Source organism: Lagopus leucura, unplaced genomic scaffold (genome assembly GCF_019238085.1).
Source record: "Lagopus leucura isolate 7727_CA_CO unplaced genomic scaffold, USGS_WTPT01 Super-Scaffold_100004, whole genome shotgun sequence".
In the NCBI taxonomy this organism is placed as follows: Eukaryota; Metazoa; Chordata; class Aves; order Galliformes; family Phasianidae; genus Lagopus; species Lagopus leucura.
In genome coordinates, this window is record NW_024962264.1 from 36,317,162 (window position 1) to 36,342,407 (window position 25,246).

The 25,246-nt window shown below is 34.3% G+C and overlaps 1 protein-coding gene across 15 annotated transcripts in view; it reads left to right on the forward strand.

Annotated features, from left to right (window-relative positions):
* CAMK2D (calcium/calmodulin dependent protein kinase II delta) overlaps positions 1 to 25,246 on the forward strand; it is a 158,815-nt gene that overhangs the window by 110,756 nt on the left and 22,813 nt on the right. For 2 of the 15 annotated variants that reach the window (XM_042872087.1, XM_042872088.1), the window contains exons 8-15: positions 3,152 to 3,235; positions 4,070 to 4,164; positions 5,672 to 5,794; positions 6,833 to 6,916; positions 7,785 to 7,827; positions 11,576 to 11,613; positions 17,337 to 17,396; positions 21,633 to 21,681. In XM_042872087.1, coding sequence (XP_042728021.1) covers positions 3,152 to 3,235; positions 4,070 to 4,164; positions 5,672 to 5,794; positions 6,833 to 6,916; positions 7,785 to 7,827; positions 11,576 to 11,613; positions 17,337 to 17,396; positions 21,633 to 21,681 — 576 coding nt within the window. Of the gene's footprint in view, positions 1 to 3,151; positions 3,236 to 4,069; positions 4,165 to 5,671; positions 5,795 to 6,832; positions 6,917 to 7,784; positions 7,828 to 11,575; positions 11,614 to 13,079; positions 13,113 to 17,336; positions 17,397 to 19,000; positions 19,043 to 21,632; positions 21,682 to 25,246 lie in introns of all 15 variants that reach the window. The other 13 variants (XM_042872079.1, XM_042872080.1, XM_042872084.1 and 10 more) reach the window with 13 other exon arrangements.

Genomic DNA, 25,246 nt, shown 5'->3' on the forward strand with positions numbered 1-25,246 from the left:
TTTCTTTTCTTTTCTTTTTTCTTTTCTTTTCTTTTCTTTTTTCTTTTTTTGTTTTTGTGTACATGTAAACCTGTGGCATGATACTTTGCTTAAAGCTTGGATACTATGGGGATGCTTTCACAGTTCACATATTTATAAAGCAAACCTGTTCCATGACTGTTTGTAGAAACTGCTCATCTGTTTAGTGGAAACACCCCATCCTGCTAGCAGGTGCTAAGTGTGCTGGGAAAGTGTCTGGCAGGCTCCACTTGCTCACTGTAACAGGCGAGTCTCACTCAAGTCTGTCTAGGGGCTGTAGTTGACTCACTGGTAGCTGGATTTAGTCCCAGCTGCATCTTGTCTTCAGCTAGCCCTGAAGCTGGGACTAAAATATGCAACACATTGTTCATTTGAGTAGCTCCACTGATTTTTTTATTTTTTTTTTAGTAGTAGCTGCATTAAACTCGGATTGTATACAGTTACTCTTTTAGATCTGGCTGTGCAGGAAGCGAAGGCTGCTGCCCTATATTTGCTCTCAGAGGCCTGTTCTTACCCCTTGCGGCCTTATTTTTCATATCTTCTCACCAGGCTACTCATTTGAACATTTATTCTTGAGTCAAAAGGAGTTATGTTAGCAAAGATGTACAGCTTTAACTGTTTGAACTGGCATAATTTATTCTACCACTTTATTTTGGAACGCTTGTATGAGTGCCACTGACGCCATAAGTCTAGAAAGGGGATGATGAAAGCATAGGGCAGGTCCTAATGCAATAATCTGTTTCTCTGTTTTAAGATACATCTCTTTTTGTTAATTTAATTTATGGGATTATACTTATCCTCCAGTGCAGGTTTGACTCAAGACATTCTTACCACTTATGAAGTATGTATGTTATCTTTGCAGAGGTTTTTGAGACTGTAAGCTATTTGGGTTGAGGAACATGCCATCTCGTGTGTATGCACCATTGACCAAGACACAGTGCAACATTTTTCTTGGGCCTCTGCATATGTATTTAATATCATGTGATAATAGTAGTATGTAGTGATAAGCCTTTACTAGATTATATAGTCACAATTTCCAGGTTTGAAAGTGTTTTTTTTTTTGTGGCTAATTTGATTACTACTGTTAGCAATAGTTCTCTGAAAAGTACACTCATATTTGTTATGACTTATTTCTGAGTTGTTATTTCTGATAGCGTAGACTCTTCTGTAACCTCATCAAAAGACAAAGTTAGCTGGTTGTTATATCTTCACTGTAACGTTTTGTTCCAATTGATGTATGATAATGTTTGTGGAGCTGTGGTAAGGTTGAACATCAATACAACTTTACATTTAAGATGGACCAAAATATTAATGTAAAGCTCTACTTCCAGGAAAAATTATGAAACCACTCTATTTAAAGATAATTAGAAAATGAATTCATTAGCTTCTCAAAGGAGCTTAAACTGTGTTTCCTGTGTACGACAGTACTTCATAATTCATGGTTCTCATATTAGGATACTGAAAAATGCAAGCCTGTTTTTCATTAAACTATTTAGGTACATTCTGAGTAGAGTACACACAGTGTGTTTGTTCATGTCCTCTTCCCACCCTAAAATGATTGCCAGCTGCAGGGCAAAGGCTTCCTTTTTCTGTAGCTGTCTACTTCAGACCTTATCGCCATCTTTCATAAGTTTCATTGCTTATCCTCTGTTTAGCACAAATCTTGTGGAATACATTTGGTCTTTCAGAAATAAAAGGTGGTTTTTCAAAATCTCACCTTCCAAGGATTTCCAAGCATACAATTTTAGAGAAAAATACTTATAAGAGCATATATACTAACTGAAACACTACAGAGCATTATGGATCATGAAGCTTTTACCTATTACAGTATTCTGAGAAATGACTACATTTAAACCTACATTTTTTATTTCTCCTAATTGAAGATCATACTGCTGCTGAAGAATAAAGAAAGAACATCCAAATTGTAAAGGGTATATGACTTTGGAGATGCTTTTTGTGAACTTCTGTAAGGGGTTCTACAGGCTGCATCACTTCAAGGAAGTGAGTGTTTCATTGAAACAACCTTAGAAGTAGTTGTGTGGAATATGAACAGCAAAGGCTGTAAGATGACTGAAGCCTAAGTTGTCTGTCTTTATGCAAAGCAATAGCCAGTTGTGCTCTCAAGAATTCTAATCATGAACGTTTCTGAGCATTTACTTTGCCACTGTCAGGCCCTGGTTGATTTGAGTTTCTCCTTCTATGAAAGGAAATTAGAACAGTATTTCTACTCTCTTTTTCTTGTAAATGAGAAATTGCTCCATATGTGAGCTTTTCTAAATTTAGTATTATATGTTGTTTTCTCAGAAACTAACCCTCATGTAGATTTGAGTAGGGCTTTTAAAATGTTGCTTATAGCTTCAGTAGTGTTGCTGAAGTGCCCCTGTGTTTTGTTAATCAGTTCCCCATAAATGTCACCAGCAGTAGTACTTTATGTGTGAAAATAGTCTTCACAGCTGAGAGAAGATGGACTCAGAAGTCCCGAGTGAGTCATCTTTACAAAAATAATTTGTATAATTTGGCGCTAGTTTAAAATAGACTAGATTATGGTAGGGATTAAAAGCAACAAACAAACAAAAACAAACATTGGAAACAGTATTCATAGGTTTGGGCAAGCGTAGAATGCATTTGCTGTCTTTCAGTTGATATCTCCAAGGGGATCACTCTGTGCTCCCCATGTTTTCCCTGCTCCACTGACTTATTTTTTACTTTGAACCTGAACAGATATATTTGTACCTTACTACTGATTGTCTTTCTATAGCTTATGGTAATGGACAGGTCATGAGTGAAATTTTTTCAGCTATCTGGAAATCTTTCTGGAAATCTTCCACTGTCACCCCTGACACAACTGTTGAATCTGCAATGTTAGAATAGATGGGTAACCAGCTGGCTTTTCACTGTCCTCTTGACTGTAGACATGTAGAGATGGTGACAAAAAGGGAATGGGACAGGTCTACATTTGTATTTATGTTATTGTTACTTTTGGCCAGTTTGCCATAGAACGAAAAGTTTAAGATGAAGTAGTTATTGCTGGATAGTTTGTGAAGATCCTGGTTGTTCTTGGATAACATGAAAATGACTTGCGTTTTGTGGAGCACATACAGTTTTTGAGAGTACTTTCCTTGCCTTGTGACAGGCTTTGCTGGCACTCCAGGATACCTTTCTCCAGAAGTCTTACGGAAAGATCCATATGGAAAACCTGTGGATATGTGGGCATGTGGTAAGGAATTATTCTGAAAGACAGTATTCAGTCAACTGTAAAGTACGTTAAGGGAAGGATACCGGAATACCTTATATTCCACACCAGAAAATAGGTATTAGTTAAAATTCAATATTAACTTTTAGAAAAAATCAAAATGTTGGAACTGCAGTTTTGAAGTCTGAGACTAATGTTTTTGTTGAGTAGAGAGCAATTACTTTATCACCCAGTTCTTCAAACAGTGTAATTTATGGTCCTAGCAAAGGGATTGCTACCTATGCGAGAACAAATGATGAGTTTCTTTCTTGTACTTCTACCCACACTTATTTGGTTGTATTTAGGAAAGCATTTTTCTTTAGTCATAATGAATCATCCCTGTAAAACTAGCAGGTGAACTTCTTTATTTCCTATCAACCATATATTTATAGAAATATAAATTGAGTTGCCCAAGTTTTCTTTGCCTGACATTAGTTGTAGTATTATAGACAGCAGTACAGATAACATGACAACACCAGACATGTTATTTTCATAGAACTTTCATGATCTTTGAAAAGTACAAATCTATTTCTCCAGCTAGCTAAATATTCTCAGTTTAACAAATCCGATTTTGTGTCAGATGCACATTGTTGCTCACACTCTGTAGGAGGTTGTCCCATGAACCCTATGTTTACTCTAATCCCCAGCATGGATAGGAAGTGTTTTTCAGTAGTTGGGATCCTTCTTTTGAGCCATAGTTTCACATGGTTATCAGGTACAAAATGAATTTCTTTGTTTTTGGGGTGTTTTTCTTTGTTTGTTTGTTTGTTTGTTTGTTTTTGTCTTGCAATTACTTAATTACTACTGTGATTTCTGCAGGTGTCATTCTGTATATCCTCCTGGTGGGTTATCCTCCTTTCTGGGATGAAGACCAGCATAGACTTTACCAGCAGATAAAGGCTGGTGCTTATGATGTATGTGCCATGCTCTATCTTCTGAATTATTTATAATTGTACCTCTATGTAGAAATCTCCTAGAGTGAAAAGTTAGATTTATATTGTAATCTTTTTTTTTTTTTTTTTTGATTGACTGTCATGAATCATTCAGAGTAGTAAATGTCACTTTAGTAACATGAGCTTTATAAAGATGGATACATCTCTGCAAAAATAAATTCAGTTTCCCTACAGCTCCAAGCTTTCATTTTCTGGTCCTTGTATAAATTGTATAAATTGTGCAAGTTTGTTATCCTGACCTGTTGATACCTCTGTACTTCCAATAGATGTTTCTTTTGTGGTTATCACTTTAGCCAGTCACTTATTCTAAATTGTTTATAATAATTCTTAAACTGAACATACTCGAATACTTTTATATTGCCCACTTTTGTAAACACAGGCAGCTATAGACCTTCTCAAAAAGAATAGTTTTATTAATTGAAAGTGTATTTGAAAGTGAGCATTGTGCCTGTTGATAAGTAGTACCCAAACATTTGTGGCATTGTGAATTTTGCAACATCATCCATTCGTTTATATTAAATTGAGCAGATAGTAAAACAGAGGACCATTGATTCTCATCTTTAAGTCATTTGTGAATGTTGAAGATACTGTACCTTCTAATTTTGAAGTTCTTATTTGAATCCAATTCTATGGAATTGATGGCTATGGCCATCTATGTTATGCTGTGGTCTATCTAGTGTCCTTCCAGTTGAACAAGTAATACAGTAACAAATAGAATTACAGTGGGAGTTACAGTTTCAGCTGAGAGGGTAAGAAATTAGTAAGTACAGAGACTAAACTGTGAAGCTGTATTATACGTACTTAATGCAAACTGTGATGTACTGCATTTAGATTATATTAAATTCTTCTAATCCAAGAATAAACATTTTTATTATTGGAAAATGATGTGATCAAGGTGTTCTGTTCACAGCAACAGTTTAAGATGTACCCATTTTTTCATTCCATTTGCATTTGAGCAAATACTTTGAGTGCACGTGCAAATATTTTGCTGAGCAAAGAGGCGTTAAATTCTTTACTTTCATTTCTATACCATAACTATACAATTGGTATTAATATTAACATTGAAAGAAAGCAAGCTAAGAGTTTGAATAATAATGATTAATATTTTTGTCTTAATTCAGAGTGAGATTAGGACTGTTTGAGATGCTTTATGATCATATTCCTCACAGCTGACTGGAATCTCCTTTATGTCTGCTGATGATATTTTATCCTATGAATATCAATTGTTATCATAATATTGCAAGTCCATAAATGTTCTGCATCTGAACCAAATTGCAAAAACCAAAACAGTGATGTAGAAAAACACTGCATATAAATCTGGCTAATTCAATCTTTTCTGATTGTGGAAAAGTGTATTTAATTTAAAACTAGCTGTTAATATCACAAACCTGTTATTAATTAATGTCTTTATATAAAATTGTGTTGTGGTCATGCAAGATAATACACACATACTTTTCTTTTTTTTAAGTTTCCCTCTCCAGAGTGGGATACAGTGACTCCTGAAGCAAAAGACCTTATCAATAAAATGCTTACCATCAACCCTGCAAAACGTATCACAGCTTCAGAAGCACTAAAGCATCCATGGATCTGTGTAAGTAACTTCCACATATTTGACAAAATAATTTGAAAGACAAATCACTTTATGGTATACTTCAGTATCTCCTGAAAGAGTTCAGAGGGTAATTTTTGTTCTTTTTTGTGGTGTTCTGTTGCAGTTATTAAAGTAGTAATGTGTAAAATTGTAATTATACAGGTATGTCAGCCTGTGAGAAGAAATTTTGCAGATGCAAACTTCTTTTCCTTGGATTCATGGTGCAGAATTTCACTGCTATAATTAGAGCATGATTTTAAGCTCTCAAAGAAAAGAAAAGATGTACAAGAAAGTAATTTTCAGTTGCACAGTGTTTTACATCTTTTTTCTTATAACTATGATGATGAAATTGAAAAGCAGGAAATTAATGGACTTGTTGAGTTAGATTACTGCTAGCAGAAGCTAACTTTGTGTTACTGGATTCAGGACTACTTTCCAGTTCTCAGTGCAGTCTAGGTTTTGACTTTACAGATGATCTGGGCTGATGCTTTTAAAGTCACAGTGAGGTGTATAGAGCTGTTTCTCAGCTCTATTTGTTTTCATTGGCTGCACTGTCTGGCCTTTATATAATGCAAATTAAGTTGGGTTACATGGAAAATGTAAGTGCTGCTGAATTTCCTCTGAAATATTTCCTGCTTCTGTGCCTTACCTAGTGTCACTAATGTTAAAGAAAATCTGTCTTCCTGTTCTAAAACATATTTTCAAAGATTTTCATATTTAGTATATTATGCTTATACTCTGTAGCCCAAACTCTTAGGATTCTGTGTTTTTCTTAGTCCTTACTAAAGAAATCGGGGAAAACTTATTTCAAGAGGACTTTACACCTGACAAATGCTAGGTAAAAGGAGACCTTGTTTTTTGTTGGTTTGGAAATTTCTTTTATGCATAGAAGCTTGCAGAAAAGAGTTACACAGGGTAGAAATTGGAAACTTAAGTATTGGACCGTATAGGTCAACATATACATATGTTGTTGTGTAAATGAAAAGCAATATGTCTGTTTGGATGCATTTAAAGTCATTCTTTCCTTAATTTCTTTAGCAACGTTCTACTGTTGCCTCTATGATGCACAGACAGGAGACTGTAGATTGTTTGAAGAAATTCAACGCAAGAAGAAAACTAAAGGTAAGAATGAAAACAACTGCAAGGACGAGTATATAGTTTTGGAAAGATGGCATGAAAAATATAATTTGGCTGTTAGTCCATCTATGAAATAAATGATCCTCAGGGGAATTTTTCTTGAATACTACTGTAATAAGAACTGTTGGATGGATGAGCAGCTATTGAGCATGAGGATTTTGATTTTTAACAGAAGATAATAGAACATTATATTTTCATGTGAGCTGTGATACTGAACATTAGAAACTATGTAATGCTGGAACTGATACATGTTTTTTCCAAATGTAATCACTTTTCTAACCTACTACATAAGAATGTTTTTAAGAAAGAAATTTTAGAATGTGTACTGCATGATTTTGTTGGATTCGAAATAACAACAATCATCTTCCTGTATGCACATTAAAAATGGGAAAATCTTAGGGAAGATCCCTAAGATTGTTCTTCTGGGTTATCATTTGTTTTCTCCTGCATGGACAGGATAACTTTGCAAATTGTGAAGTTTTCCGATTAGTACATTACAGATCAACTGCTCTACCTACAAAAAGAATAATCCAACCAAATAAGTGAAGTCTGTTTCATATTCAACTATATATTATGCTTCTGGTTACTGTGTCTCTAAGTAGTTGTGGCCTGTGCATTACAAACTTACAGTTAATAACAGATTTCCAGGATTGCTAGTAGCTGTGCAATTAAGATTGAATTACAGTTAATGACAGGTAATGCATAGCCAATCCATTCTTTCAGGGTTAAATAGTTTATGTAATTAAGCAGTTTGTGTGATTTACCACGCATGTACTTCTCTTTTCCCGTTGTGTTATCATTCAGTACTTCAAAGAAGTATGTTACTAATTTGAAAAAATGTATGTCTACACAGGGGGCCATTTTGACAACGATGCTGGCTACCAGAAATTTCTCAGGTATGTTAACTGAGCTCCAGGTTCATGTGGTCTTTATGTTTTGATGTCTGTAATAATGACTAAAATATAATTAGGATTTATTAGCACATAAAAACCTTTGTTTTGCAAGAATATATAAAGATGATATGTCTTTAGGTTTTTTTCTTTGTAGAAACGAGAGAATTTAAACTATTTGAACTAAATAGAACAAATTTTAGCAGACCTCAGTGGTGTAATTTTTAAGTAGAATGTGTCTCTTTGTATTTTTAATGTTATGTTTTGAAAGACAGAATTTTCCCATTTTATTTTGGTGGAGGAAAATCAAAAACAATGCATGTAGTTCCATATGAGTAAGTATGTATTTCAAATCTCATTCAAAGATTTTATTGCATCTTGTTCTAAAACAAAAGCAGAAATACACACATGTTCCTTCCTTACTGCTTTTCTAAGAAGTAATAAATTAATAAAGTAATAAAGTTAGTCCTTCTTTCCCTTCTTTTCCATTGCCTCATTTAATAAAGCAATAAATGTTTCTTCTATATAAAATAATTCTGTAGTTGAGGGTACCTGAAGATTTAGATCTTTATGCAACATAAATTTTAATAGACAAAGATAAAATATGTTTACTATTAATAGATTTAGAATTGTCCTCAACAGCACTACAGCTGGAACTAAGATACTCTGCTGAATTTTTCATTTTACCATTTGAGATCTTAAGTGCGTAGTTTTAAAAAAAAAAAAAAAAGCCAAATTCAAAAGTCGGTAATATTACAGTCTTCTTACCCTATAATGCAACTGTGGAACTGAGATTAATTTATAGACAAAAACATGATAATGCTTTTGGCATATTTTGAATAATAATAAGCACAGAATCATTCACAATAAATTAAATAATGATGAATGCAGAAGCAGTTTGTTCAATTTGCATAGCACGTGAAATACACACCCCTTCCTAGCCTGCAGTATTTAATATTCACATGTAACACAGAACAGAAGATTACTTTCAAGTAAGTTTTACAAGGCTATGGCTTAATGAATTGCCAGTATCATTTTATTTTCAAGTTAATGTTGTAGGCTTCCTATTTTGTAGGAATTAACTATTCTTAAGTGCCAAGTAAATACGTCATTTCTCATCACTTTTCATAACTTTGTCTATGTATGTAAGGGTCAATTTCAACTTTCATAAAGGAAAAGAATCTGAAGTCATTTTAAAATATGATTTTGGCATGAAAAGCAAACAGGATTTTGGCTTTTTTTTTCCTTGGTATTTTTTTTTTTTCACCCATTCTCTCTGTTTTATATTGTAATGAGCCATAATATCCCTTAATGTATTTTTATTTTCAAGTTGTTTACTCATTGTAATTCATCGCAAAGCATGTGTTTGAACGTCCTTTGTCCATAACAATGTGGTTATAAAAGTGTTTTATTTTCCTTTTTCTTTCTTCCTTTTATGTGGAATGTATATTTCTTGTGAGGTAAGACCCTCAGCACGTGAAAGGAACATCTTTTTTCTCTTCAAAATTGCCGTTTGCTGTAAATCACTTTAATTTCTTCATGTTGTCACAGTGCCATTTCTCTTTAGTCTGCTTTCTGGCTTACTAGCACTGCTGTAGGTTTTATTTATAGCTAATTCTTCTAGTTGCAAGAAATTTTTCATTGTGGGCTTAATTTAGAATATGCTAATTGCTTTGCTACTGCAAATTCTTTAAATACTTGATTTGTATGCAGTATCTGTGCTTAGATGCATTAAAATATTTATATAGATGTATATACACATTCCAAGACAAAAACAGCAATTGCAAAGGAAGTTGAATATGAAATATGTCCTATAACACAAAATACTGCATAATAATCCATACTGCTTACTGGGCACATTTCAAAGGACATGCTGGCAATGCCATAAACACAATACTTGTAGTTACTGCTTTTAGTGCCTACATTTTACTGGTTTGGTTTTTTTGTTTGTTTGTTTTTTAATATAACCTGTAATGTTGGTTTAGCATTGAAAGAACTCAGAATGTAATGAAAAGATAAATTATACTGCTGTAGCCCAAGGACCTAGTTTGTTATGAGCAGCAGCCTGTAATCGTTAATATATGTTTTCTCACATTTTTATAAGCTCTAATGGTAGAAAACAGACTTTGAAAGCAAAGAATTTCTGTTTGTTTTTTTTTTTACCTGAAGTTCAAGAAATAGCTCCTTCCCTTTGCTTCTCCTAAATGAATTTCTGGAGTGCCTGGAATGTTTGCTGTGGTATAAAATATATGGCCATGTTGTATCAAGTCCTATAAGCACACATTACAGAAGTGTGTACCCTGTCCCCTCCAAATCCTGTAAGATACTTTTTTTAAAAAATATGAATGTTTCTGTAAATACAACCATGCAGTGTGTCTGTTGCATAATGCTGGCAAATTTAATATTTGTTAATTTTAATTGGAAATCATGGGCCTTATGAGAGAACATCAGTCTAATAGCTGATATCCGTAGCTAACACAATGCATTTGCCTGATGTCATTTTCCAGGCTTTTTTTTTTTTTTTTTAATTTAAATAACACAGTAATGGACAGCAGTTATTCCTTTACAGTGTTGTAGGTGATTTTTCATTTTCTGTTCTCTGCACAGAGCTAAATGTGCGCTTGATGCAGATATAACCAGTGTATGAGCCACAAGTACACAAACTTCAGCTTTAAGCCGGATACCTCATTAACTTCAAAATCCTCAGCTCATTTGAATAGCCTCAGTCTAGCAAGATCAAATCATTCGTTCTGTTTGTTCAGTTTGGGTTTTGTTTTGTTTTGTTTTTAAGAGAAGGATACCAATAATGATGGAAGCTCATGCCAGCTCTGCCTCCTTTTGGATATGCTGGATTGCTAACTGGAGCTTTTCTTTTCCAAAAAGGCTCCTACTTCTGAGTGAAATGAGAAGAGCAGTTTCACCATAAGCTTTGATGTACTTTCTGATAGGAAAATTGGCTCATAAACAAAAGATGCCAGGCTTATCTTATAAACCTTTGGCAGAGAGTCATAGAGCATTTTTGTGAATAGTATAATTTGGTAGATCTTTAATCATGCTTTTCTGCTGTAAATGCTTGCAGGTTCTGAACTGTGGTGTCATTTCTTGCACATTAGCTCTCTCTGGAATAATTTGGCCAGATTCTTGCTGCCACTTGAAGTGATAGAATTTAAAGCTTGACAAACCTTTGAATAAAATCATGGTTTGTCATCAGTTCCTGCCACTAACAAGTTGTTCTTTCATATGTGTGACTTCTCAGACTATCACATGAGGAACTGATGCTTTATGGTAGAAAATTCCCAGTGAATCAAAGCCAGAGGTGCTTTTTTAAAGAATCCAGTTTACTTTTCATTAAACGGAAATAGCCAGTAATGTACCTCTCTATGCTCTTAAGGTATTCTGTTGATGTGATATTGGGTATTTTTGTGGCACTCTCAAATTGATACCAGACACAACTGTTTTCCTGTATGCCACCCAGGAAAGTTCCTAACAGTTGGGTTTCTCATTTTATAGGTACAATTTTGTAAGTACAGTTAACCAGCAGTTAATAATCAGTGGAAGAAGAAATGTATGATAATCTGAAGTATTAGTAGTTTAGTTATTTTCAGCATTTATTTCCCACACTCAGAACAACAAAAAGAGGAAATAAAAACTGAAAATGTATCTGCAGCTGGGAGGCAAATGGGGATTTGCTACAACAGCTGATTGACCTCCATAGTAACCATCTGACACTGAAATTACTTGTCTCGTTTTACAGCAGCCAAGAGTTTACTGAAAAAGCCAGACGGAGTTAAGGTAGGTTAAATGCACGCTTTAAAATATGTATACTTAGTCATCGCTTAATTGTAACTTCTGCTGGTTCTTGGAATTGAATATTGTTATTTATTTTCATTATATAATGTTGAAATTATTAAAGTTAGTGGATGAAAATTAAGAAATGAAATAAAAGAAATATTTGAAAAACAAGGATTTTTATAAGTGGGAAATAGAAAGCTGCTGGAGAAAATACTTTTTTTGATATTTCAGTGAAGGATGATTGTGTGACTCAATGCTAATAACTAGCTTATAAATATAATTGATGGTTCGGTGGTGGGCATGTTTGTTTTCAAGGTTTAAGAGCTTACCGGTAGCTTTCTTGTCTCCATGTTTCCCCTTGACTTTTCATTAGATTCCGTGGAAGACCAAAGGTTTACTGGTATTCTTGGCTCCATGTGAGGTGTTTTCTGCCAGATGTACTTGCTATATTTGGCAGAACTGGAGGGGTTTACTGTCTCAACAAATCAGCTCATCTTGACGAACAGATCTTGCTAAGAAGGGAACATTTTGGCAGCTTTCATACACGATTTAGAGCTCCTTTCTCATGTCACCAGATCCTGCAGGAGGAGAGATGCTTCACAAATTCTGGAAAAATACTTTGAAAAACAGACAGAAAAAAAAAAACCACTCAGCAGAGAAAAATATTTTATTTCTTTTTCTTAGAGAAATCTTGAAGACTAAAATAAGTGCCTCAGGCTTTCACTGTATGATGCAAAAGAAATTCTTCTGTTCTCGATGTATTTTCTCAGGAGTGTATCTTTGACCTGAATTTTAATTTATTAACTTTTTCCCTGAACAAAACATTGTATACTTAAATAATGGATTCACAGTATATTTGATCCTATTCTCTCAAATACTCACACTTTTCCTATAAAATAAGCTTGACTGACTGAAAATGAAGTGAATGCATCATGATTTCAGTGCTTCTCACTGACAAGTAGATATCTTACTTATCTGGAGAAGCACACATTCAGTACTTTTCTGTCATGTCTGTGGAAAATCCTTAATATGTGTCATTGTGGAATATATAAATTTTATGTACTTCAGCTGAACAGCTTTTCTTTTTTAAATATCATTCCTCCTACAGGTCTACAGTGGTATTATTCTATCTCAATTTTTATTATAATACTACAAACAATTGTTGCCAAAATTTTGCCTAAGTTGATACTTTGGTTTTCAGCACATTTTGTACCTACTGTTTGCCTGCATGGTCATGTGGAGCAAAGGGAGTAAATTTACATCTGGGGAAGTCTTATTTTTGTCATTTATTTTATTGAGGTACTGTATTCTCCATAGCGCTTTTCTACTCTTTCCAACAGCTTAAGCTGTCTTTTCCTATTATAAAAAAAAAAAAGAAAGAAATATACTGTACGCCATGCATTGATACTTTAAATCCAACCAGTCACATTTTCTTCTTTTCCTTTCTCTCTGACTGGTCAATTCAGAAAAGGAAGTCCAGTTCGAGTGTTCAAATGATGGTGAGGATCTTTATCTGACAGATTTTTCCTCCGGTGAAACATTCACACCTAGAAATCAAACAGTTGCATTTAGTTTTGTCAACATACTGCAAGAAGCTGCAAGACTTTACAGTACAACCTTGTGAATTTTAAGCCTGCAGTTGCTATATGCCATCCACACTGAATTGTTCTGCAGTTCTTCCAAGCAAGATACTTATTTATTTATTTATTTATTTATTTTGCCTGGGGACATATGAAAACAAACAAAAAGTAGATGTAACATTGGCCAATGCAGCTATCCTTAGTAAATAAAAATAGTAACAGAATAGCAATCCTATAATAGCCTTCCATTAATTTTTAAAATCTCCTTTTATTTAAAGCTAATAATATTAATTACATAACTCAAACTACATTGTTCTGCACAGTGAACCTCTTTAATTGAGCAGCTATACGTCAGGATGCCATACTAATTCCTTAGGAGTCAAAAAACAATTTCACAGCCCTTCTATACTACAGTCTCCCAACTAACTTCCTTCGTGGCTCAAAGTTTTGTCACAAGACATCCCAGCTGGCAGTCAGCCTCTCTTCTTTCTCCTCAGCCTACTCTATAGCTATGGATTCATTTGGCCTCTGCGATCGCGCACAACAACCTGTTGTATTCCTGTTTGTTATGGTTTTGATTCTGACTTTTGTGAGGTCTGTGATCATCTGCTGTGATATCCCAGGCATCTTGTGCTGCTGCCGCAGGTAGAGATGCAAATGCTCCTCATCCACACCTTTCACTGGAATGTGCAACTCTCCTTGAAAGGCAAAAAGTGCTGTTCTGGTCTGAGCAGGCATGCAGTTATGTAGGTAAATTGTCTGCTCTTCGGGTGAGTGGAGAGTTTTACTGACAGAGGATCAGTGGTTACAGTGCCCAAATGAGAATTACTGGAAACATGCGGTGACGATATTTTTAGTATCTCAAATGTGAAGTGGGTTTTATCTTTTCATTACAGAAGTACTATTAGAAAGATTAAGCCCCAAGCTGCAGATCTTGTTTCTTAAAATATTTTTGTAACATTTTGACCAAAGATGTGTAGTTATTCTGCAGTCATGCTCAGCTGTTGGCATATTTATGTACGTGCACCAGCCTGCACCGCAGTCAGACCTAAAAGGGTGGCACTTGACAAGTGATGCACTAGTTTTCCTTCTTCACAACAAATAAAAGATAACCACATCAGTATAATTGAACTTTTCGTATGAAAATTGCTTATTCCTTTTGGAATCATTTCCCTCTCCTGTTAAAATAAGTGCAAAATGCACAATGTCCATTAATAGATGAACAAGTATATATTCTATGAGAGAGAAGGTATAAGGCTTGTTGCTGTTTTCTCTCTAAGTTTCAAAGTTCTGTGTATACAGAATAATTAATTTTTAGTTGTTTTCTCTTTCTGCTTTTGATAATGAATGATCTATTCTTGTTATGTTTTAAGAAGTTCTGAATATATTTCCTGCAGTTTTCAGCAGTAGCTGTAATGGATATTATTTATTTTTATAGGGCTTTCATCAAGGGAGTATGGACCCAAGCCTGCTCTCCTTACTCAGGCAAAATTGGAATTGGAATTTGATTAACCCGTTTTCATTATATATTCAACAGCAAGCATTCGTTTGGCATATCATTTCTTATTTTATTTCATTTTTATTAAGCTACTACTGAATAGGACTGTATGAAATCTGGTGAAATTGTTTCTTTTCTCATATTTTTACTTTATGTGCATCTGTGCCTTTTGTTAAGTGCTTTTTGTTTGTAGTCTTCTAAGGACTATGTTGTTGCCAGATAAGAACTGTTAATTACACAACATAATACACATTTTTTCTCTTGTTTTAGAAGATCAGTATGCTGTCAAGCAATGTTCTATGTGTACTTACTATTCCATAGCTTTCCTGTAGAGAACTTTCATTTATTGAAGTAGTGGGGTGTTTTTTTTTAAGTTTTTCCTGAGTAAGGAGTTCAGGTTTTACCAATCTCACAGCCCCATAAATATCTCGATAAGTTAATAATGTATGAAATACTCACTAATATCTCTCCGTGTGAGTGAAATTATGCACCAAAGTATTTTTCTCTCCCTGTCTTGAGTTCAGACACCCATGCAACATATAGCTGAAATATGGCTGAAAGTTTGTAGGAGTGAATAGATAAATGAAACTTAACTTGGAATAACTAAGCTAACTTGGAACATAAAGTGAACACTTGGAGATCAATAATGACTTACATTTTCTCTTAATGACAGTTTCTGTAGAAAGACTGTTATTTAAAAAGAAAAATTGGTTTCTTGTCATTCTACTGTAGAGCAATGTGAACTTCAATTTTAAATCAATGAAATTTATTTTTGTCCTGCATGGGGAAATGGGCCCTATCACAAATATTATTAAATAATTTGTAGTTTAAGAACAACATTCCCTGCCATTAACTAGCTAGGCTGTTTTGTATTCTTCAAAGTCAGTCTTTGTTACGGTGAGGAAATTTGCAGTCTGTCATTAGGTAATGCAAACCCTGATGACATTTCTATAATCTAGACACATTCAGTGTGAGACTTCAGTTTAGCTGCAGGCGTAATTCAGACTATCAATAAATCACCTGCCACACCTGTACCATAGTAAAATAATAGTAAAAAACTGTCGAGGACATTAATAGACTTCAGTGAACTTTGCCAGCAGTGCTAAGTTGCAGTGACTTGAATTAACCAAAGCATTAGTACAGACAGAAGCACTGTGCTACACTGCGCTGCTGAGAAGCTGAGTACTTCAAATGAGGCTACAGAGTCATTGGGTAGTTTAAATTAGAAATCAGATGTTATGGCTCTCTTTATTCAGTCCTATTCTAGGACTTCCTCTTTATTTACGCTTTTTCACATATATTACATAACACATCTTCATTTGCTAATTGGTTTCAGAAAGAAAACCATTTTTTTCTTCTTTTGGAAGAAAAAATACCTTAGAAGTTTATTAGAGCTTTTTCTTTTAAATGATGAAGTTATACAACAGTTCATTAAGGAAACAATTTTGTACTTTTATTTCTTTGTTTTGCACATTTTTTATTGAGCACTATGATTAAAAGGTTCAGTAGATATTTTTTGGATCTTTCAGGGCTTATGTTTATGCACCCAATTCTGCATGCTGCTTTGGACTGCTCTTGTTAAAATTAAACATGATGGAAGCATACATGAAAATTTTTTCTAGTAATTTTGAAAGAAAAAGTGACACATTTCTAACTAATTTTACTGATAATTAAGTCTTGCTTTCTAGTGCATGTGAACAGTGGCTTGGTACATGATTTTCAATATTTCTGTTCTCTTCATACCATGATATTTATGAAAGCTGAATTTAAAAAAATGGATTTAAAGAATCAGATAACTTTACAATTACTGCTAACATCACTGGAAGTTTATATAAGTAAAAGTCAAAAGTCTTGTAAAGGTGATGCTGCACTAAGCTTAAGAATTAGCGTGATGACCTAGATGTAAGTTAAGCAGATCTGCAGTGATTTGTGGCTTAAGACTACAGACACTGTAGTGTGAAACCTTATGTTTCAATTTATGGTACCAAAATTGAGAGGCTGCTGTTCAGTTACTGCAGAAAACTTTAGTTAACGAAGTTCACAGCTGGCAATTATTTTGTAGAAAATAACACCAAAAAAAGTTGAAGGGACACTAGTCTCTTTCCAGCATCAGTCATATTTATTCAGGTTTGTTCCCAAAAGACAATAGAAATAATCTATGGATGTCTGAAAAGCTATGAAGAATCAAATATTATTTATGGTAGTGATTAGTAATTAAGACATAAAAAGTAGAGTGCAATTTTTTAATAGTGTTGCATGATACGAAGTCATAGTGACAAATTAATACTCTTCTCGAACCCATATTAATTATTTTCTCTTCTTGAAAGTTTTTAAATACTATTTAAAGGCTCTCTGTTCTTTTAAGTGTCACAGACAAAATCTTCTATGCAGTATACAGAACTTCATATAGTGCATCTGAAAAGTCGTAGCTAATTTTTTTTGAGGGGTTGCAGCTAGCTGTAAGATCTATTGTTAGTGTTCTTTCAAGTTCATAAGTTCATCTTTCTGTGATTCTTTATTTCCATATCTATATCTATATATAGATATCTATATCTGTATATGGATGTTCTATACAGAGAGATATAGATACAGTGTCTACTAAGAGTTCTAAGGCCTGTCTGTTTCTATTTTCTGCATACCTACAGATAAACAACAAAACGAACGTGGTAACCAGCCCCAAGGAAAATATTCCTACCCCTGCGCTGGTATACCTGGAATCTTCCTTCTCATGCTATCTTGAAGTTTTTTACTGTCTTCTGTTTGTTCTCCCATCTTTTTTTGCTTTTTCGTGCATTTACCCTGCTTGCTTTCTAAGAACAGGTTTTGAAAACTCCTTTTGTTTGAATTATGGTGATTTTTTTTGTGTGTGAGGAAGTCCATTGTTGCAGCGTATTTATTAATAGAAAGCATTATGTGGAAGCTGGATGCAATTGTCATAGCATTTGTAACTGTAGTTGAATTTTTTGCATGCTCTGCCAGAAAGTGAGTAGAATGCGCTTTTATGTTGCTCTTAGCATTTTGCCTGATGATTGTTTGAATTTTTTTAATGCTAACCTGCCAAAAATATATATATATATATATATTCTCTGCTTTTGCCTTAGTATAAGTACTGATGTCAAGGACAGCAACAAGATTATTGCTAGGTAACCGTAAACTAGACCTTATTCAGATTTTCATTCCATATTTCCTGAGACTCAGCAGGACTTTGCAAGTCTTCCCTGGAATCTAGAGGCATGTAGTCCTAAACTTTCTAGCTTATTTCTCTTGCATTTAAATCTGCGGGAGACATTACTCATTAACAAGCACTGCTAGGAACATATTACCAATCAGTGCTGTTCGTAACAGATTCTATTGCAAGCTCCTGTTTCTAAGGCATGCACATGTCACAAGGGTCACAAATATAAGTGTTGATATATGAGTAGCTAATTTAGTGAGGTTTCCCATATGCCTGCATGCATCACTTTGGAAACATGAAAAAGTCACACATGTTGATTCAGATTTTTCATCTTTAATTTTTTTGTGCCCCTAAATCTGAAGCATACATTGCGAAGTAATGTTAAGGGCCAGTTAAGAGGTTTCATACATGAGTATATGTCTGTAGGTTCTCAGATATGGCCACTTACAGTGGTCCATGCAGAAAGTATGCTGGCCAGCTGCTGTTTCAAACATTATTTGACATATATATATATATATATATATTTTTTGTTAAGAGAAAAGGATTTGGGGAAATTTAACTTGAAAATGATGCAAAGATCTCTTTCATTTACTTTATGCAGCTCCAACTGGGCAGCAATTGGTAGCAATTGGTATATTTTCCTAAATATTGCAGCGTTTGGAGTTACTTAGCTCCTACAATCTTCATCAATCCATCTGTATTTTTATTTCATCACTGTTGTGTTAATACTAATACAAGCAAATGTGCTTAAAGTAAAGAGGTCATTCCTGGCCTTCTTGTCTGGCCTGGTTTAGACAAGAAAAGGAGCAAAGTTTAGTGTGACCTTGTGGGAAAAAAAAAAAAAAAAAAAAAAGCCTCTGCAGGTCTCAGGAGCTTCAAAGCCCTGCTTGCATTGGTCATGAATAAGGTCTCTGCATGCTGCTGCATTAGGTGAGATGGTCTTTTTTTGCTGGCTTGCTGTTGAGGAAGTCTATATTACAGGCATCCAGTTTCATTCTCTGGCAACAGTTAACAGTTGTTTCAGCTCTTGTCACTGTTCAGCATTTCTGAGCTGGCTCTTCTTGCATCCCTCACACTAATGAGAATGTATTTACCAATGAGAACTCTTTTTCTCTTTATTTTGTTCTTGCTCAGGAGCCCCAAACTACAGTTATCCACAACCCTGATGGAAATAAGGTATTCAGAAAGAATCAACTCCATCTTGCCTTTCAAATCCCACAATTCATTCAGTGTTCTACAGTAGAATAGGGCAAAAAGGGTTTTCCAGGAAATTATTGAAGAAAGTCTCATTCCTGCATTTATTACATCCGGTGTCTCTTGAGGCTGTTTCATCTGTGTCCATCAGTTGCGTGTGTTCTGCTGGGTGCTGCAGTTCTGAAACTCATAGGGAAGTCAGTAGCAATTGGCAGAGCTCTGCACCCTCTGCAGCGAGGCTCAGGGAGCATTATGTGCTGTGTATTTCAGCTGAAAATTCTCCTTTCTAAGTTAAGAGGAAAAAAAAAGAACGTTGTTCTCAGAGTGTGGTGAGATTATACCAACAAGTTTCATGTGCAGTTGTCTCCTTAGATAAAGATATAATTTCAGTTTATCCCATCTGTTTTTTCTCAGCATGCCTATATATCATGTTGTGACGTGCCTTTTGTGCAGGTCTTTGTTTTCTTCCGTAACATCGCTGAGCTGTTTCCAAACAAATTAACATTTCAAGTGACGAAGAGGTCTTACTTTTTATTCATTTTTTTCTTCCTGCTGCTTTCTTTTTGTGTGTGTGTATTGTGACATTTGTGTTTGGTAGCTGATTCCTGAAACATGTGGTTTATTTTCTGTGGGGTTTTTTTGTTGTTTGTTTTTTTTTTCCATGCATGGACTTGAAAAGGGCCAGGCAATATCATTCATTTGAACATAACATATGTTCCTGCAAAAATGTTCTTTGCAGGAACAAAAATTTCAACAAAAATTTCACTGTTTGCAGTGCTGGTATAAAGAATTGTCATTTTGTCCATCTAGTCTAACTACTTGTGATTTCTTTATGAGAGAAGGATTGAATCTGAGTGAAAAAATAACGCATGCAGACATTTTCAAGCATGACGATGCTGATGGTGTGTATTGTGCTTGTATACCCCGTTCCTTTGTGTACCTCTGTAGAACTTCGAGCTTTTATTTTCATGTTACTGCTTTTTCAGCTCCCCAAGTTTTAACTCAAAGACAACAAACAGCCTGTGTTTGAATTCTAATCTAAGCTTTTTTGCTGAAGTCCACTAAAGACCAGAAGGAAACAAAATATTGGCGTGACTACATCTACTTGTCTTTATTATATAATCATAGCAAACAAAATACTTAATGTCCCAAAATGTCACAGCAGACAAACAAACCACTTAATTCGGAGAGTTTCTCCTAAATTTTTGCAAAAGTCTGTTCATTATAGTACGGCAACTGGAGTGGATGCTTCAATATTACAGGCTACATCTGCCGTGTGAGCTTGTGCATGGTGTTCACAGCTTGTACTCGTGTGGGGTTTTTGTTTACTCATCAATATCTAATACTTGAAGTGAAAGAGCATGATACATCTGTGTAGAGTGAAATGTCTAACACCAGCTAGTACCAGAAAAGCATGGTGACTTGTTCGATTTTGTTTGTGTGTGAATTGATTCATGTAGTTTTATTTATGGACGCACATACATTTTGTTTTTAAGGTCTAAGTAATTCATTAACTATTGGAACATTCTTTCTTCTCAGCCTTGTGAGGAGCTAGCAAATAAAGGGCACTGTCAAAGTCTCGTTTAATTACTTAACTGCTATTTAAAACTGTTGAAAGAGTTATATATAATTCCATCTCTGGTGTCCGTCTTTCAATATCAAATAGCCCAGTTAATCCCTTTTGCTATTGAGCTGTGGATTAAAAGAAGAAAAAAAAATGCTGATTGTACTTTTAAAAAAAAAAGAGTACAGATAAAAAATCAACTTTAAAAACTATCATGCTTTCTAAAACTATTTGCCTATTAGATTTGACAACGCCCTGTTGAATTCATCTGTATTAGTTCATGTATCTTGTAATTCATGAAAGACTGAGATATGCAGTATTCTTGCCGTTTTAACAGCGTGGAGGTTTAAATTAAACTATCTGATAGGTGAGTCATTTCTCTGAATGGCTGCTTGACAGATTGTTCAGTTTCTCCAATTGTTATTGTAAATTTACCATTTCTCTATCTCCTTTGATTTTTTTCAATCACAATATAAAAGTGACAGAAATATCTGGTTTTCTTAAAATCACTCCCAGACTTTGTTGTAATGTACATTGCATATGTCTTGTGAGTGGAAAAACAATTTTGATATGCAGCATGAAGAAGACTGCATATTTAAAACCTGGAACAAAAAATGACTTACTTTACGTAGTTGTTTAATCACTGATTAATCAGTTAAAATGGCAAGCTCTCCTCTAACTTGGCTGAAGTAATTCATCTAACATTTCAGAAGGATTTTGTACAGCTGGATGTTAAAGAAAAAAAACACTTCCTTTACATTCCTGTGAAGTAAAAGCACTAGACAGCAGGAAATGTATTTATTATGTTCCCTTTTGTAGTCAGAGACAATGTTTTACATCAGTTTAAGGTGACATTGTCTCAATCGGTGTGTGACCATTTGTCTGTGAACTACATCCCATTCTGCTTCCAGGCTTTGCATGATATCTGTAACTAACTGTAATTTGCAAAGGCTCACAGATAAGTCTTGGCTTCTTTTATACATTCTGCTTATATTTACTTCTCAACAGGAGTCCACAGAGAGTTCCAATACAACCATTGAAGATGAAGATGTGAAAGGTATGATTTTAAGCTTGAAATATTTGGAGAAGCAGTAACATGAGTTATGTGAATGTACTTCATTAGGTTATTAAACACAAAACTCCTAATGAATCATAAAAGAAGATACTATTTTTCTTTTTTAAATGAAGCTATCTTTACATTCTTCATTACTTCTGATATGTTTCAGACTTGTCACTGGATTTTCAGTTCTCCAAATGTCATTTGACTGGACATTTTGAAATGAAGAACATGAAATTAAGGCTTATTAGCTAAAATAGTGATTCTAGTAGTGGTGGTAGCAGATGAAGAATGTAGCATGCATTTCTAACATGCATTTGGTTTGGATATTCAATTTTTGTAGGTTTTTTTTTTTTTTTTGAGGTCACTATTTTAATTTTTATTCTGTTCAGATGCCAGTGTTTCTTCATATTCCTCTTTTGTTCTGGCCATTCAGTTATTTTAATATTCTGTCATTCTTCAAAAAAGGAAAACCAACTACTTTCCCATATAATTAATTCTGTAACTTCACAGAAATTGTTGGGGTTTTTTTGTTTTGTTTGTGTTTTTTTTTTCCCACTAAATATTACATTTTGTCATTACTCTATTTAATAACATTTTTTTTTTCAAATTAGATATTGAGTTTGTGTTTCACTGGTTCACAGAAATGATTGTTTTTCAGCCTCTAAGAAAAATGTTACAAATAAAAGTGAAATGCAAGCCACAGATGGTAGTAAAAAGAAATATAGGGAATAGAAAAGGGAAATCTTAGTTAATCATTATATAGTATGGGGATTGCTTAATGTTGTAAGCTGTGTGATTCCCTTAGGAATCCTTGTTAACAGTATGTATTAGCAAGTTGCACCTTAAAATACAGGCTTGAATCCACCCAAGGCCTTCATTTGTCTCAGAAGAGTATGAAAGCATTTTAGAATTTAGAAGAGATCCAGTCATAAAGTATTTAGAATTGTATCACAAATGTCTAGTACTCAATTTCTGGTTTGTAGTACAGGTGCTATCCATGGTTCATAAGGAAATACCAGTATTGCCAGATTAATACATTGATAGCATACTGTTTTAGGATTCAGTGATGTTTGCTAATCAAATATTAAATGAGGAATACAATATAGGACAATTTGTTCATTGAGAGACACCACTGTCTGAGTGACAGTTCAAATGAGTATCATTTACATGGCAACATTGTGTGTTCTTCATGTTGTAAGTAAATAATTTCTTTGGTTATTTTGGAAATGATACATTTTCAGTTTCTAAAGGCAAGCAGATTTGAATTCCACTCACCTTGCATGTGCTATCAAATAATATCCGGGGCTCGTATAGCATATATTTTATTATGCAGGGTGAGTTCTTATGTTTCAGATATTTGAGAAGAATCAATAACAGAAATTTAAAGAATTCATGGAGATACAAGTCCACTATTCTGTTACTGCAAAGTTTGTGTACCAGAGGGTCAGGAATAGCAGCATTAGAAGTGCTAATTCCTTCCCTGTGCCCTATAAGGGAAGAGCAAAATAAAGACCAAGATGGTATCTCCTGGGCAAAACTTATTCTATATCCAGAATGTAATGAAATATTTACTAACTAGGTTTCTTCTCTTTCTGATATGCTCAGAAAAAGATGACATTTCATGTGTTCTTACTGCTCCCGTGGTTATCTTCCACTAATGAGTATGAGGAAATGCACAGTGGCAGAAGAGTAAGTCTATATTCTGTACAGACTTACACATTAGACTTGTTTTATATTTCTGAGGGTTTCTGCACAAATACAAGACCAACAAACAAACCCAGAAATATTCAATAGAGAAGCAGCAAAGGACAACCTTTCTAGATGACAGTATGTATGCTGCAGGATGTTTAGAAGGTTTTCAAAAAAAATAATAAGAAAACAGAAATCGTTCTGTTTTGAAGACAGAAATTCAAGCAGTAGGATCTGGATAGTTGCAACATACTATTTATGAAGAGGTTAATAAAATGAAAAGTTTCTTAGATTATTAAAATGTTGTTTAAAATATCTAATATTTATTGTAGGTTGCTGATTTCTTCTAGGCTATTTTAAGATCATACGCCTTTTATGTAGGGAGTTATTTCCTAATTGTGCAAAGAGTAGAAACAAAAATGTGTAAATTCCATTTAGAAATACTTGATATTACTATGATGAGAGTCTTCCATAGCTCAAAGTCACACTCTTATTCCATGTACTGTAAGTTTCATTGAACAGACTGACAGTTCTTGAAAAAAATGGACTCGTAATGTATGTGAAAAGTATTCTCATATGAACAAAAAAGTTTGCGTACCCCTTTGTTATATTGGCTGACCAACAGCCAAGAGTACAGCAGGATAAGAAAAGCAGTTATTTGTAGTTATTTCAGAAACTTCCTCTGCAGTCATATTTGGCTGTGTAGATTTTACACGGTTTCACTTACTCGTGAAATTCTAAAGAGTGATCACAAGTATAAATTTTGATTTTCAGGCTTTCGCTTGTCAAATTCCTTCTCCAATGCATGAAGCTTTTACTTATTTTTGCTTCAGCCACAGGAAAACTACATGCAGAGAAATTAGAAACTACTATTAGCTGTTATTTCAGCATAGGTCAGATACATTTCATTGGGATGCTTTCACTATGTAAGTAATGAAAAGCCTGTGTTTTAAATATGTTTCTTGACTTTCACATTCAATTAATTTACTGTTCTATTACTCTTTAGTGGAAAATACTAGTTGATTGTTTGAAAACTGAAGTGTCTTCAGAATTGTCATGACCTTTGCAAATCCTTGTATCCATTTTATGGATTAGTTATTTACAATGTGTTTTTTATACTTATTTTATTGACGTATAAAGAATTATCTTTTTCATGTCAGTCATTCATCTACCTTTTAGAAATAGAATAAGTGACCCTGAGCATTACTTTAGTATCCAAAATATAATAGATACCATTTGCATTGACAATGGGGAAGAGATGTAACAAAATATCTGAAGCATGAAGTGCAGTATTGAAAGTGAAGATTTTTATATGATGGTGCATATGGAATTTGTTGGTCATTTACATCATGGCAGCTTGCAGAGGAAAGCAAAGCAAGCCTATGGCAGCTTAATGTGTTGCTTCTGCTGCTGCTCTTAGGACTGCTTTGGGAAAAGCTGAAGAGCTCAGTTGGTGTATAGTTAATTTCTGCAGTGTTACACACTGATATAAATTTCTCAACTTTTGCATAGCTGACAATGACTTTCTTTTGGTGGACATATTTTTATCCACTGCTACGAGCAATGCAGCTGCAAATTGTGACTTACATTAAACTGTATTTAGCTCTAGTTAAGTCAGTGATATTGCACTTGGTTTCCAGAGTTTTAATGAATCATTTCACTTCCACTTCAACAAAATCTTGGGCATGTTAGTGGCCAGTACCCACTCACTTTAAATAGCAGCCTGCTAATAGTGATCTGAGTTAATGCAAAGTGTTGACTTGGAGAACAATTACAGGTATGTGCAGCTGATGCAGAGGAAAACACAGTGTGATTTACTTTTAGTCACAGCACTTAGTATGGCTTCCTTCAAATCGCTGTCTGTAGTTTACCA